The sequence below is a fragment of the Neofelis nebulosa genome, chromosome 8, assembly GCF_028018385.1.
Source record: "Neofelis nebulosa isolate mNeoNeb1 chromosome 8, mNeoNeb1.pri, whole genome shotgun sequence".
NCBI classification, from domain to species: domain Eukaryota; kingdom Metazoa; phylum Chordata; class Mammalia; order Carnivora; family Felidae; genus Neofelis; species Neofelis nebulosa.
The window spans coordinates 84127881-84142855 of NC_080789.1; the positions used below are offsets into that span (position 1 = coordinate 84127881).

General features: G+C 34.9%; 2 protein-coding genes across 6 annotated transcripts in view; one reads left to right on the forward strand and one right to left on the reverse strand.

The window, feature by feature from the left end:
• Positions 1–800, forward strand: part of DNAI7 (dynein axonemal intermediate chain 7) — a 77437-nt gene extending 76637 nt beyond the window's left edge. For both annotated transcript variants that reach the window (XM_058743331.1, XM_058743333.1), the window contains one exon: positions 6–800. In XM_058743331.1, coding sequence (XP_058599314.1) covers positions 6–20 — 15 coding nt within the window. In that variant the 3' untranslated portion in view covers positions 21–800. The remainder of the gene's footprint in view (positions 1–5) is intronic.
• IRAG2 (inositol 1,4,5-triphosphate receptor associated 2) overlaps positions 1–14975 on the reverse strand; it is a 130561-nt gene that overhangs the window by 4999 nt on the left and 110587 nt on the right. For all 4 annotated transcript variants that reach the window (XM_058743339.1, XM_058743336.1, XM_058743337.1 and 1 more), the window contains 4 exons: positions 14591–14731; positions 7826–7960; positions 1267–1414; positions 374–417 (listed from right to left, as the gene is read on the reverse strand). In XM_058743339.1, coding sequence (XP_058599322.1) covers positions 374–417; positions 1267–1414; positions 7826–7960; positions 14591–14731 — 468 coding nt within the window. The remainder of the gene's footprint in view (positions 1–373; positions 418–1266; positions 1415–7825; positions 7961–14590; positions 14732–14975) is intronic.

The window sequence follows — 14975 nt, forward strand, 5'->3', positions numbered from 1 at the left end:
CTTAGAATGTGACTCCATGAGGAGTTGGTGCCCCTGAACCGATGAAGCCATCCTAGACCTTAAGGTGGAAGCAAAGGGCTGCGGGTGATGAAGCAGCGAGAGGAGACTGGGCCTTTTGGATTTTGTGAAGCTTCTCTACCATTTGGGGACTGCTTATTTCCAACTCTGGTTTTATATGAAAGAGAAACTATCTGGTTTTCCTCCTGCTTTTGGAGAAACTTAATTGATGTACACATACAGTAAGTATAAAAGCATACATATATACACACATAACTACATGAACACAAACATATGATTTACATGTAAAGCCATGTTTCAAATAATATTTTAAAACCATCTCATCAGTAACATTTGATAGACAATTAGTAATTACCTTGGAGTTTAGAGAAGATGAGCGTCTTTTAATTTGGCAGTCATCTGAAAGGAAAAACGCATTTGCACATTTTAGGAATTACATATGCAATTTTTGGCAACAGTCTTAATTCTTTACAAAGAAGAGCAAAAGTCAGAAAATAAGACCCCAGAGACTACTGAGCAATAAAAGTATCTGGTTATTATTTTGTGATTCATAACAATTACCACTTTAATTGATGGAATGCAATCCTCTATGTCACTACAGATGTCCACAATGCTTACCCAGCACATAGGAGGCGCTAAATAAATGTATGCTTCATAAATGAAACTACAGATCAGAAGATTATCAAATATGATTACTTTTTCTAGAAAAGGGAACACATCATTAGAATAATTCTGTTCAGAAAGGTTCACACTATTTAAATTAAAACTTTATATAAACCTTATGTTTTAAGGTATTTTCCATGGTCTCAGATGTCTATTTTCCAATCCATCAGCCAGCTTACTCTGCCACAGTCATTCCTTCTTTGAGAAATACAAAACCATTGTTGATGAAAGTGGCTCATTTAACCTACTGTGCTTTATGTGTGGAGAAAAAGCCAATTCTAACATACCCTAAATAGGAGAACATTAGGTAAACTCGATGGGTTGTATTACATATATTCTTTTATGTCAGCAATCTAATTTAATGAATTTTTTGGTGTCATTACCAAAGAATCCTTCTGGTCTCTCAACCTGTTTTCTAAATAATATCTATAGCATTTGGGCTACATAAATAACAGGAATGAGTTATTCTTCTAACATAACCTTGACCTAAAGCTTTTATATCAAAGACATAATAGGAATTTGTAAGAGAGAATGAAAGAGGAGAATGTTAGAAAAACATAACTGATACTATTAAATTTTTATTACCTTCATCTTCAAGAGGATTAAAAGACCTTTCATTTTGCAGAAGAACCTGTTTCAGTTCTTCTAATTCAGCATGCTCTTTGGCATACATTCTCTTCAGGTTTTCTACATGCTGAATCATCACTTCAACTGCTTTACTAACTCGGCTTTCCTAGTAGGAAAAAAAAGAATAAATTTACAGTGAAAATACTATTCTTGATATCCAGTTAAAAAATGGTGATTAGGCACATGCATTTATCTTTACTCCATCCCTAAATTCCCCTAAAGTGACAATAAAGGCATTTTTTTTAAGACATGAGTACACAAAAATAGAACAGAAGAAGATATAATAAAATTTTGAAAGCTTGCTAGTAGAAGGACTAGTGATGAATGTCTAAGACCCGAAAAAGCTGAACTCTTAAAAAAAAAAAAAAAAAAAAAAAAAGGCAGTAAGCCTGCAAGCAACCTGCACTGCACCACAGAAAGCCATGCAAGCTCAGGATTTAAAGGTGCCTCTGAAATTAAACTTGAAGGTAGATATATAACAGAAGAAATGGTTGAAAATCTGCATAAAAAGTGATTAGATCCACAGATCTCCTTACTCAGACCAGCTGAGCAACTTCCCTTCATCACTTTGCCAAAAGACCACAAAGGTTGAATATTTAGAGAGAGAGAAACAGCCTGTGGATTGGGCAGTCACAGATAGTTGATGGTGAATGAATCATACAGAAAAGAAGAGATTAAGCAAAAGTCTGTATACATACTAAATACTGAGATACCTAGCCTGATTTCTCCCTCCAACTTGCAAACACTGGCAGCCAGGCTTATACTCTCAAAGCAGGTGGTTGGAAGGTTTTCCTCTGAGGAATCTAACACAGCAAGATAAAAGTCTTAACATTACTGACATTAAGAATATCCCGATGAGACATCCTAGCTTGTGTGAAGCTCAGAGACAATGAGAACCTCCCCTGCCCAACATACACACAGCTCCCATTCAGCTATATAGTGGATCATCACTAATCAGAGAAAAGCCTCTAACCATGAAAGAGGAAAATCCGCACTAGAAAAGCAAGCTGGAGGAGATCAACTACCCAAAGTCTTTGAAGAAACTAGAAATATCATCAGAGTTAAGATTAAGGGTTGCATCCATGAAATAAGAACAAGATATTAAAAAGCTGCATGTTGAAAATAAAGTTTGGGGATTAAAAATATGACAAAAATACATAAGAGAAGAGCTTCAAGGTAAGGTTGAGGAAATATCCCCCCAAATGGAGCAAAAACACTAAAAAGAGAAAAGAGATGAAAAAGGACCTGTTCAGGAGATCCAACAGGCAAAGAACAAGAACTCAAGAAAACATAGGAAAATTCCACAGAATGTAAAAAAAGGAAATAATTTTTTTAAAAAATCTCTAGAACTCAAGAACTTGCCAGCTTATATCCACCCAGGGCCTGTACATGAAAATAAACTCATACCAAAAAAAAGGACAGTAGGGAGAAGAGGATATCCTAAAATCTTCTGGAAAGTAAGCAAAGGCATAAACAAAAGCTCAAGAGTCAGAATGGCATCAAACTTTGACAGCAACACCAGAAATTAAGAAGGAAATGAAACAATGCAAGAAAAATTCTAAAGGAAATTATCTCTAACCTAGAATCTATCACCCAGCTAGACTATCAATTAAGTAGGAAAATAAAAACATTTTCAGTTATATAACGTCTCGAAAAGTTTAACCCTCAGGATTTTTTTTAAAAATTGAAGTATAGTTGACATACAATATTGTCATAATTTCAGGTGCATGATATAATGATTTGACAATTATGCATTATGCTTCATTCACCATAAGTGTAGTTACCATCTGTCACCATACATTATTACAATTTATTGGCTACATTCCCTATGCTGTACTTTTTATCCCTAAGACTAGAGCTTTAATAACTGTAGATTTTTACCCCTTTGTATATTCCTGCCTCCTTTGTTGTAGATTAATTGACCACATATACATGAGGGTTTATTTCTGGGTTCTCTATCCTATTCCACTGATGTATGTGTCTATTTTGGGGTAGTGCCATACTATTTTGACTGCTATAGCTTTGTAGTATATCTTGAAGTCTGGCAGTATGATACCTCTATCTTTGTTCTTCTTTCTGAAGATTGTTTTGGCTATTCAGGGTCTTTTGTGGCTCCTTATAAATTTGAGGATAATTTATTCTAGTTCTGTGAAAAATGCTGGTGGTATTTTGAAAGGAATTGCATTGAATCTATTGATTGCTTGAGGTAATATGGACATTTTAACAATATCAGTTCTTTCAATCCATAAGCATGGACTGTCTTTCCATTTGTGTCATCTTCAATTTCTTTGTTTTATAGTCTTCAGAGTACAGGTCTTTCACTTCCTTGGTTAAATTTATTTCTAGATATATTATTATTATTGGTGCAATTGTAATGGGATTGTTTTCTCAATTTCTCTTTCTGCTACTTCATTTTCAGTGTATAGAAATACAATTTCTGTATATTGGTTTCGTATCCTGCAACTTTACTGAAATTAATTATTAGTTCTAATAGTTTTTTGGTGGAGTCTTTAGGGTTTTCTAGATATAGTATCATGTCATCTGCAAATAGTGAGTTTTACTTCTTCCTTACCAATTTAGATGCCTTTTATTTCTTTTTCTTGCTAATTTCTGTGACCAGGACTTCCAGTACAATGTTGAAGTGGTGAGACTGGACATCCTGGTCTTATTCCTGATCTGAGAAGAAAATATTCCAGCTGTGTATGATGTTAGCTGTGGATTTTTCATATATGACCTTTTTTGTTTTGATTCCCTCTAAATCCCCTTTGTTGAGTTTTTATCATGAATGGATGCTGAATTTTGTCAGATGCTTTTTCTGCAGCTATTTAGATGATCATATGGTTTTTAACCTTCATTTTGTGAATCTGATGTATTTGCACATATCGAATCATTCTTGAATACCTGGAGCAAATCCCACTTGAATGTGGGGAATGATTCTTTTAGTGTATTACTGGATTTGGTTTCTAATATTTTGTTGAGGATTTCTGCAATTATGTTCATCGGGGATATTGACCTGTAGTTTTCCTTTTTTGTAGTGTCTTTGGTTTTGGTATCCAGGTAATGGTGATATTCACAGAATGAATTCATAGAGTTCACAGAATGAATTTGGAAGCTTTCCTTTCTCTTCTATTTTTTGGAATAATTTGAGGAAGATAGGTACTACCTATTCTTTAAATGTTTGGTAAGAATTCACCTGCAAAACTATCTGATCCTAAACTTTTTTTTGTTGAACGTTTTTTGATTACTGATTCATTACTAGTAATCCTATTCAGATTTTCTATGTCTTCCTTATTCAGTTTTGGAAACTGTATGTTTCTAGGAATTTATCCATTTCTCCTATGTTGTTATATTTTTTGATATATAATATTTTATAGTAGTCTCTTATAATCCTTTGTATTTCTGTGATATCAGTCATTATTTTTTCTCTTTCCTGATTTTGAGTTCTTTTTCTTAATGAGTCTAGCTAAAGGCTTACCAGTTTTATCTTTTTAAGAAAACAGCTCGTTTTCATTGATTTTTTTTTTTTTGCCTCTATTTCATTTATTTCTGGTCTGAGCTTTATTGTTTCCTTCCTTCTACTAACTTTGGGCTTTGTTCTTTTTCTAGTTCCTTTACATGTAAGGTAAGATTGGTTGAAATTTTTTTGTGGTTCTTGAGGTAGGCTGTATCATTATAAAATTTCCTCTTAGATCTGCTTTTTCTGCATCCCAAAGATTTTTGACCACTGTATTTTCATTTTCATTTATGTTTATGACTTCCCCTTTGATTTCTTTGTTGGCCCATTGGTTGGTTAGTAGCATATTGTTTAGCTTCCTAGTGTCTGTGTCTTTTCAAGTTTTTTTTTCTTAAAATTGATTTCTAGTTTCACACTGTTGTGGTTGGAAAAGATGCTTGATTTCAATCTTATTTATTGAGATTTTGTTTTTGGCCTAACATGTGATCTAATCTCGAGAATTTTCCATGTGCACTTGAGAAGAATGTGCATTCTGCTAGTTTGGGATGGAACGTTCTGTATATGTCCATTAAGTTCGTCTGGTCTTAATGTGTCATTCAAAGCCACTGTTTCCTTATTGATTTTCTGAATGGATGATCTATTCATCGATGTAAGTGATGTATTAAAGTGACCTCCTATTACTATATTACTGTCAATTTCTCCCTTTATGTTTATTGATATTTGCTTTATGTATTTAGATGCTTCTATGTTGAGTGCATAGATATTTACTATTTTATATCCTTTTGTTGGACTGATCCCATTATCATTATGACCTTCTTTGTCTCTTGTTATAGTCTGTTTAAAATTCTATTTTGTCTGATATAATATTGCTACCCCAGTTCTTTTCATTTTTATTTGCATGAAATATTTTTCCATCCCTTTACTTTCAGTCTATATGTGTCTTTAGCTCTGAAGTGAGTCTCTTGTAGGCAGCATATAGACAGGTATTGTCGTTTTATTCATTCAGTCACCCTATGTCTTTTGATTAAAGCATTTAAAGTAATCATTGCTACATATGTACTCATTGCCATTTTGTTATTTTTTTTTTTTTGTAGTTCTCTCTTCCTTTCTTCTTCTCTTGCTCTCTTCCACTGTGATTGATGATTTTCTTTAGTGTTATGCTTGGATTCATTTCTCTTTATTTTTGTGTATCTATCATAGGTTTTTGGTTTGTGGTTACCATTAAAATTTGTATCTAACATCCTAAGTATATAGGAGTCTATATTAAGTTGATAGTCACTAATTTTGAACACATTCTAAACAAACTACATTTTTACTCCCATATTTGGTGAACAGAAAGGAGACCAGTCTGGCTGGAGTGCAATAATTCAGGAAGATAAACTTAGGAAATTAATTTCAAGATGTAAGAGGGTAGGGGAATCATGTAGATCTTTTTAAACCATCATAAGGATTTTGGTTTTTATTCTGAAAAAAAAACTGAGGAGCCACTGGAGGACTTTGAACCAAAAAGAAACATGATCTGGCTTAAGTTTTGAAAGTATTACTCTGGCTGCTTTATGGAGAACAGATTATGTTGCAGGGAGTATTTGGTTTGAATGCAAACAGGCAGACCATTTAGAAAAATATTGTATTAATCTCTAAAACATAGAATGGTAGCTTAGATCAAGGTGGTAGCAGTGGAGAAAGAAACATGTGGTTGAATTCTGGATATATTCTGATGATAAATAGGATTTTCTGTAGCATTAGAGGTAGAGTGTGAGAGAAAGGTGTGGAGAATTGCTCCCAAGGATTTTCAATATGATAATCTGGAAGGGAAGTTACCCTTGACTGAGATAAGGAGATTATGAGTAAAACCGGTTTTGGAGAGACCATGGGCAGTTTATTTTTATATATGTTTGAATTGTTTGTCAAATAATATATATGTGTTGTTTGAATTGTCTGTCAAACATCCAAGTGGAAATGCTGCATCTGTAGTTAGTATATTCTAGTCTGGAACTCACAGCAATGGCTTAGGATAAGCATGTGAATTTTGGAGTCATCAGCTGACTACATAAGATGGTATGGGGATTGAAGAAGATGAACATCACACGTACAAGGATGGAGCCCTGGGCCCCACTGATGAGGCCTGGGAGAATGGTGGGACCCACACAGGAGCCTGGAAGGGAGTGACCCATGATGTAGAGAGAAAAAAACAGGAGCATGTGGTACCTAGAAGCCTAGTGAGGAGAGTACTTCCAGGAGGAGAAAGAGCTCAGCCATGCTGAATATAGCAGATAGGTTAAGGAAAATAGGTAGGTTAAGGCCAATTAGAGCAGATTTCAGTGAGAATGGGAGGGGACAAATTAGAGACCATGAGTACAATTCTGTTGAGGAAATTTGCTGGAAATGGGAGCAGAGAAACAGGGTGGTAGTCAAAGAAGAAAGGGTCAAAGATTATTGTATTTGTTTTTGTGTTTTTTTCCATCTTAAAGACACTATATATGTGTTCTCATGAGAATGATTCAATACAGTGGGGAAAGTTGAAGATTTTTGAAGGAAAATAGGGAGAATCAGACCCCAAGACTCTGAGTAAATTAGGAGGATGGATTCTGGTATACAGTTGAGATGGTTAGCCATAGACAGGATTAGAAACAACTCATGTTTTGTACTGTGAAGGAAGGCAAAGTATGAGGGTTGAGATGTTACTAGGTTTGGAACTTGTGGCAGTTCCCTTCCAAATGACTCCAAGTTCTCCCTGAGGCAGGAAGCAAAGTCGTTATTTGATAGAGAAGATGGGGAAGGACATGATGAAGATTTGAGGAGAAAGGAGAAAGTGTGAAATTGATATTTGGAACAGATGATTTAGATGACTGTCCCTGGATAATGCTATTATGAGAGGGTTTTTTTTTTTTTACATTTTTATTTGCATATTCCATTTTCCATTTTTTCCGTATTAAATACGTAAATCTTGTACAACACAGAAGTATTTTTAAAAACTTCTTCCTAGAAGTGTAATCCATAATCTCAGGGGAAATAGTAATTTTTAGTAGTTTCATCATAGCAAAAGAAACGGAGACAGATTACCTGATTTATGGCTCCAAGCATCTCAGCCCTACTGGCCACTCGTGCAGTGCACTGGCTAAGGAAAGTAATACTCTTCTCCAGCTTTTTAACAATTTCCTGGGCATGGTTGTCATCTTCACAAAGTGGTGTTAAAGACTGCACAGAAAGTAAAGTATTAAAATATATCCAACCCAAGTATTCAGCAAATGATTCTAACACTATGTTGTAAATACAAATGACAGTCACATCTCACTTATGTTGGTGGAAAGAGAAAAGAAGCAGCAAAGACCAATAATGAATGGTACTGAAATATTAATATCATTGTTGGCTATCAAACAGACTATGCAGATGTTCACAAAACTTTTTATATCTAGTATTGATCTCGTCCTTCTTTACTTCCTGAATTTGCCATTCTTTCGTGCACATTTCTGCTTACCACTTTTCCACTTACCAGAATAGGATATACTTAACTGGTAATGGTAGAGAAATTGTGCTTATGAATGAGTTGAGTGTATTGTATAAGGAGCATGGTTTGAACTTTTAAGAAAAGTAGTGAAATATACTACATTTAGATATGGTTCTGACTTATATACTTCCTCTTGTATTGATTACAAAGCATTATTGGGCAGGTTAGATGGGTATGCCTGCACTGCCTCATGAATATTTCTTTCAAACCTGTGCCCTTTCCTGATGGAAGACCATCCATTTCACTAGGGTAGAGACAGAATTAAGTGGACAGATTTGGAAACAAACAAGCCACTGCTTGTTAGCTGTGTTTCCATGAGTGAATTTCTAAGACTTGCCCAAATCTAAAACACCATAAATTTTGTATATCATTAAAAAAGGAAAAGTTGTGTCACTAAAATTATAAGGCATCACCGACTATATATTGCATTGTAATCCTAAAAATATTATGTAAACATTTCTGTTTGTTCTTTCTTCATCTGCCAGATGGAGACAACTATGGGAATCCCGTTCCAGGAATACCGGGACATGAGTGGTAATATATGCAAATTGCTTTTCACACAGTAGATGCTAAATAAATGTCAGCCACTTCTGAAACAGAAACAAATGTGTGAGTTGCAGCTGGAGAGTTGCTAACCAACTGTAGTGGCCATTGTCAGACACATAGTTTCCTATTGTAGTTTAAATAACCACATTCATTTGGGAAAGGAAGAGCAGATGTTAGTTGTCAGCCAAACAAAATATGGTTTTACCAAAATTGAATCATGAAGAAATAGAAATTTTGAATAGAACAATAGCTAGTACAGAGATTGAAGCAAAACTCCCCCAACAAAGTCCAGTAATGGTTGGCTTCATTGGAGAATTCTACAAAACATGGAAAGAAGATTAAAACCATTTTTCTACAACAAGTGTTGGCAAGGATGTGGAGAAAAAGGAACCCTCATGCAAACTACTACAGCCACTATGCAAAACAGTATGGAGGCTCCTCAAAAAATTAAAAATATAACTACCCTACAACCTAAAATTGCATTACTGGGTATTTATCCCAAAAATACAAACACACTAATTTTGAATTAGGATCCATGCGCCCCTATGTTTATTGCAGCATTTACAGTAGCCAAACTATAAAAGCAGCCCAAGTGTCTAATGATAGATGAATGGATAAAGATGTGCTATGTATATTCTATGGAATATTATTCAGCCATAAAAAATGAAATCTTATTTGCAACAACATGGATAGAGCTAGAGAGTATAATGCTAAGTGAAATAAGTCAGTCAGAGAAAGACAAATACCATATGATCTCACCCATATGTAGAATTTAAGAAACAAATAAGCAAAGGAAAAAGAAGAGACAGAGAGAGAAACTGTTAACAAACTTATGGTTACCAAAAGGGAGGTGGGTAGGGGGATGAGTGAAATAAATGATGGGGAGTCGAATACACTTATTATTAAAAAAAAAAAAAAAAAAAAAAAAAGAACTTTAAGCAAACCCAGGGCTGTACTTGTGGATTAATTGAACATGTATAATTTACCACTGCAGTTTATATAACTGTATTTTTCTCATTCTGGTAAATAGGCATTTCCAGCTTCAGGAGAAAAATTAGAACATTTCTGCACAATAAAATAAGCCATCAGCCTATTCAACTATTATAAGTAAAAAAGTCTCGGTTCATACCACCACTGCTTAGTTTTGAAGTTGAAATAAGTTTCCAAGTTTAATTCAACTTTTCACCATTTACATCTATTTCTTTTTGTTCACATTTATTGCGTTGATTTTTTTCCCTGTAATCAATTCCCTGTATTTTTTCCCTTGTAAACAATACTATTTTCTTATTCTAGTTTGATGCTACATCAAATGATATGAATGATTCAGAGAATGCCAATCTAGGAAAATACGTTCACTGTACTTAGGTAGACAGGGCCAAGAGCAAAAGATGGTGATGGAAACACATCAGGGTTTGAATGGTTTGTCACATGTTATTACTCGTAGGCTTTTGGATAAATTAGCCATTAATACTAAGTGACTGTTTCTCATCTACAAAATGGGAATAATAATACCTATTCCACATGTGGTCGTGTTACATTTTATAACGAATGTAAAAAAGCCTAATTTAGACCTGGGCAGGTGGTAGGGGTTCAATAAACAATATGTATTTTTTATGCTTTCTTATTAGAACAAAATTTTAAATCGCTAGTAGTTCAAAGGATTTGTTTCTATATGGGAGTTCATTTAGTTCTTAGTAATAGGCTATAAAATATTTAGAAACACTGGTTATTTGTCTCATTATGGCTTTATGGCAAATTTATTCAAATTTTTATATAGGTAGATAACCTGGGGGCATGTCAAGTGTGTTCAACTTGCTTGTGTCTTAATGCCTATATCAGAGTTTTGTTTGTTTTAAGCCAAAAAAGGCCCTTGTGGGAAATGAAAACTTAATAAAATTGTTCATAAAATAAGTACAATAAATCTTTAAAAAAATAAACAATCCCTCTAAAAGTCTTCCAAAAACCTGAAGAGGAGCAAACATTTCCAGGCTCATTCTTTGAGGCCCACTATTACTCTAATATCAAACCCAAAGACCACAAGAAAATTATAGACTACTGGCCTTTATGAATGTTGATGTAAAAATCCTCAACAAAATACTAGCAAACCAATTTCAATAGCACATTAAAAGTATTATAAACCATGACCAAGTGAGATTTATTCATTTAATGCAAGGATGGCTCAGCATATGAAAATCAATCCGGTGTGATACACCACATTAACAGATTAAAGGATAAAAACCCACATTGACCACCTAAATTGATGCAGAAAAGCATTTGACAGGATTCAACACCCTTGATAAAAATATTCAGAAAACTAGAAATAGACAAAAAACTATGTCAACCTAATAAAGGTCATATATAACAAGCCCACAGCTAACATCATACACAATGGTGAAAGGATCAAAATTTTCCTCTAAGATATGGAACAAGGCAAGGATGTGCACACCCTACCACTTCTATGCAACCTAGTACTGGAAGTCCTAGTCAGAGCAGTTAGGCAAGTAATACATTAGAAATCCACACTGGAAAGGAAGAAGTAAATTAATCTCTGTTCATATATGACATGATCTTATATATAGAAACCCCTAGATTGTTATAACTAATAAACAAATTCGAAAAGATACAGGATACAAAATCAATGTACAAAAATCAATGGCATTCACATACACTAATGATGAACCCAAAAAGAAAATTAAGAAAATTCCACTTATAATACCATCATAAAAAATAAAGGACTTATGAATAAACCTAACAAAGGATGTAAAAGACCTGTACTCTAAAAACTACAAACATTGCTGAAATTAAAGAAGACACAAATAAAAGGAAAGACATCCTGTGTTCATGGATTGGAAGACGATTTTCTTAAGATGTCCATTCTACTGAAATCTGCCTACAGATTCAATGCAATCCCTATCAAAATCCCAGTGGTATTTTTTTTTTTTTGCATAAATAGAAAAATTCATCCTTAAACTGATATGGAATCTCAAAGGACCCCTAATAGCCAAAACAATTTTGAAAAAGAAAGAGTTGAAGGACACTTTCTGATTTCAAAACATACTACAAAGCTATAATATGGTACTGGAATAAAGACAAAAAACAACAAGGATGCCAAGACCCAGTGGAAAAACTGGATATCTTTTCATGGAGGTCATCAAGAAGATATGACCACCAGTTGATCTATCAGCTGGATCCAGGTAATCAGAGGTTATTCACCCCCTTCCTGTCCTTGAAATATGGCTTCCCCACTCTGAGAAGCTGCCCCAAGAACACTGCCTTGAAATAATGATGTAGTGCTGAGATCATTTGGATGGTATATATAACAACCCAGTAAAGCCTCTATATAAACTTAATAGATTTGGTGGGTGGCTGCAGAGATCTACTTGTCTTGTAGCCACCAAAGACAAGCGCATATGTAAATTTCTTTGCTTATTAAACCTTCCATCTACCAACTTGGAGCAACCTGCCTTTTCCTTCAGTTTCTCCCTGCCCTCTGAATATGAGGGCTAGTTTCAGATTATGTCCACGAAGCTCCTGAGGATCTTGCAAACCAACAATATCCATATCCGTACCCATATCGATGTCCACATTTAATATCCATATCAAAAAAAGTGAAACTGGACTATTATCTTACACTATATACAAAAGTAAACTCAAAATGGATTGAATAGGGGCACCTGAGTGGCTCAGTTGGTTAAGCATCAGACTCTTGATTTTGGCTCAGGTCACAATCTCACAGTTTGTGGGATCAAGCTCTGCATTGGGTTCTGTGCTGACAGTGTGGAGCCTGCCTGGGATTCTCTCTCTTCTTCTCTCTCTGCCTCTCCCCTGATCATGTTCATATTCATATTCATATTCATATTCTCTCTCTCTCTCTCTCTCCCCCCCCTCTAAATAAATAAATAAATAAATAAATAAATAAACACACACTAAAAAAAATGGATTAAAGGGGCACCTGGGTGGCTCAGTAGGCTAAGCCTCTGACTTCAGCTCACGTCATGATCTCATGGTTTGTGAGTTTGAGCCCCACATTGGGCTCTGTGCTGATGGTGTGGAGCCAGCTTAGAATTCTTTCTCTCTGCCTCTCTCTCTGCCCCTTCTGGGCTCACACACTCTCTCTCTCTCTCTCTCAACATAAACTAAAAAAAAATGCATTAAAGATTTAAATTTAAGACCCAAAACTATGTAACTTCAGAAGAAAATATAGGGGAGAATCTTCATGACATTGGATTTGACAATGATTTCTTGGATATGACACCAAAAGCACAAGCAACAAAAGCAAAAATAGACAAATACTGCTATATCAAGTTTAAACACTTCTGTGCATCAAAGAACATAATCAACAAAATGAAAAGGAAACCTATGGAGTAGGAGAAAAAAAACATACATCTTATTACAAAATTGTCAAAGGACTTGAATAGACATTTTTCCAGAGATGGTATGCAAATGGCCAACAAAGAGATGTATGAAAAGATGCTCAATAATACAAACCATCAGAGGAATGCAAAGCAAACCACAATAAGATTGTATCTTGCACCCATTAGTATGGCTACTATCGAAAAAGCAGAAAATACCATGTTGGCCCTCATGTGGAGAAATTGGAACCCTGGTGCGCTATTAATAGGATTGTGAAATGGTGCGACCACTAAGCAAAACAATATGATGGTTCCTCACAAACTTAAAAATGGAACTCCTATTCCCACTCTGGGTAGATTTCTAAAAGAACTGAAAGCAGGGTGCCAAAGCGATATTTGCACACCCATGTTCATAGCAGCAATATTCACGCTAGCCAAAGATGGAAGCAACTCAAATGTCTATTGATAAATGAATGGGCAAACAAAATGCAGGATACGCATATAATGGAATATTTATTCAGCCTTAAAAAGGAAGGAAATCCTGTCACAAGCTAAAACATGGATAAAGTTTGAAAACATTATACTAAGTGAAATAAGCCAGATACAAGAAGACAAACACTATATGATTTTACTCAGATGAGGTATCTGAGGTAGTCAAATTCATAGAAACAGAAAGTAAAATGGTGGTTACCAGGGGCTGAGAGGAGGGGAAAAGCGGGGTTGTTTAATGGGTACAGAGTTTCAGTACGCAAGATGGGAAAGTTCTGGAGATCTGCTTTGCAACCGTGTGACATACTTAACACTACTGAACTGTATACTTAAAATGGTTGATATGGCAATTTTGATGGTATGTTTTTTTACTACAATAAAAAAAACAGAATATGGTTTCTAAATTTTTATTTTTCTTTTTCCAAAAATAACCTTCTTAATTTTCCAACCCATCTCTATACTTATGGTTATTTCACAAAATGGAAAAATAGTAGTAGTTGTTACCTATCTACCTACACAGGGCTTGCCCATCATCTGACAAGACTAAAATCAGTCACCATTCTTTTTTTCAGTTAATTAAATGGAAATAGACTTTTGATTCTCTTCTTTGAAGCTTAAAATTGATATTATCTCCTATTGCTCAGTTTCCTGCATGATGACTCTTCTGCCTGAAACCTATGTGAACATTTGGAGAGAAGGCAAGTGACCCACAATGATTTTAAGAGGCTTTTTTTTTTTTATTGCTCATACTCTATTAGCAATCTTTTATTTTAGCCTGATCCTGAATTCTTACTTCCTCTAATTCACATCTGAGTCAGGCAGGGCTTGGTGCCTGGTATTGGTTTTAGTCATAAAAGTAAACTCCTATGTAATTTTGAAAACATTATTAACAATATGACCAGATGTGTAGTCCCCAAATGTTAGGGTTCTCACCTCTAACAGCTTTAAACAGTTAGTGATTTCTTTCTTCAAATTTTCTTCTGCCAAGTCTCGTGATCTTTCTTCAAGCTTTACTCTTTTCTCCAAGGTGAACCAGTCACACTTAAATCCCAAAGATAATCTGAGAAATTCAGCCTATTGTCAAAATAATGTGAAGGTGAGGGGAGAAAATTGGTTGTAGTGAAATATTTCAACTTAATACTGGATTATGCTGAGTCATTACTTTCTCCTCCCAGCAACATAATGCTGGCATACATCGGCTTTACCTGCACTTAGTCACTGCCAAGGTAACCAGACACCAAATGTATGACAGCTTGTCATAGACTGTATGAAGTGACAATAGACAAGGGAGTCAGAAACATTTTTTTTTTTTTAACTT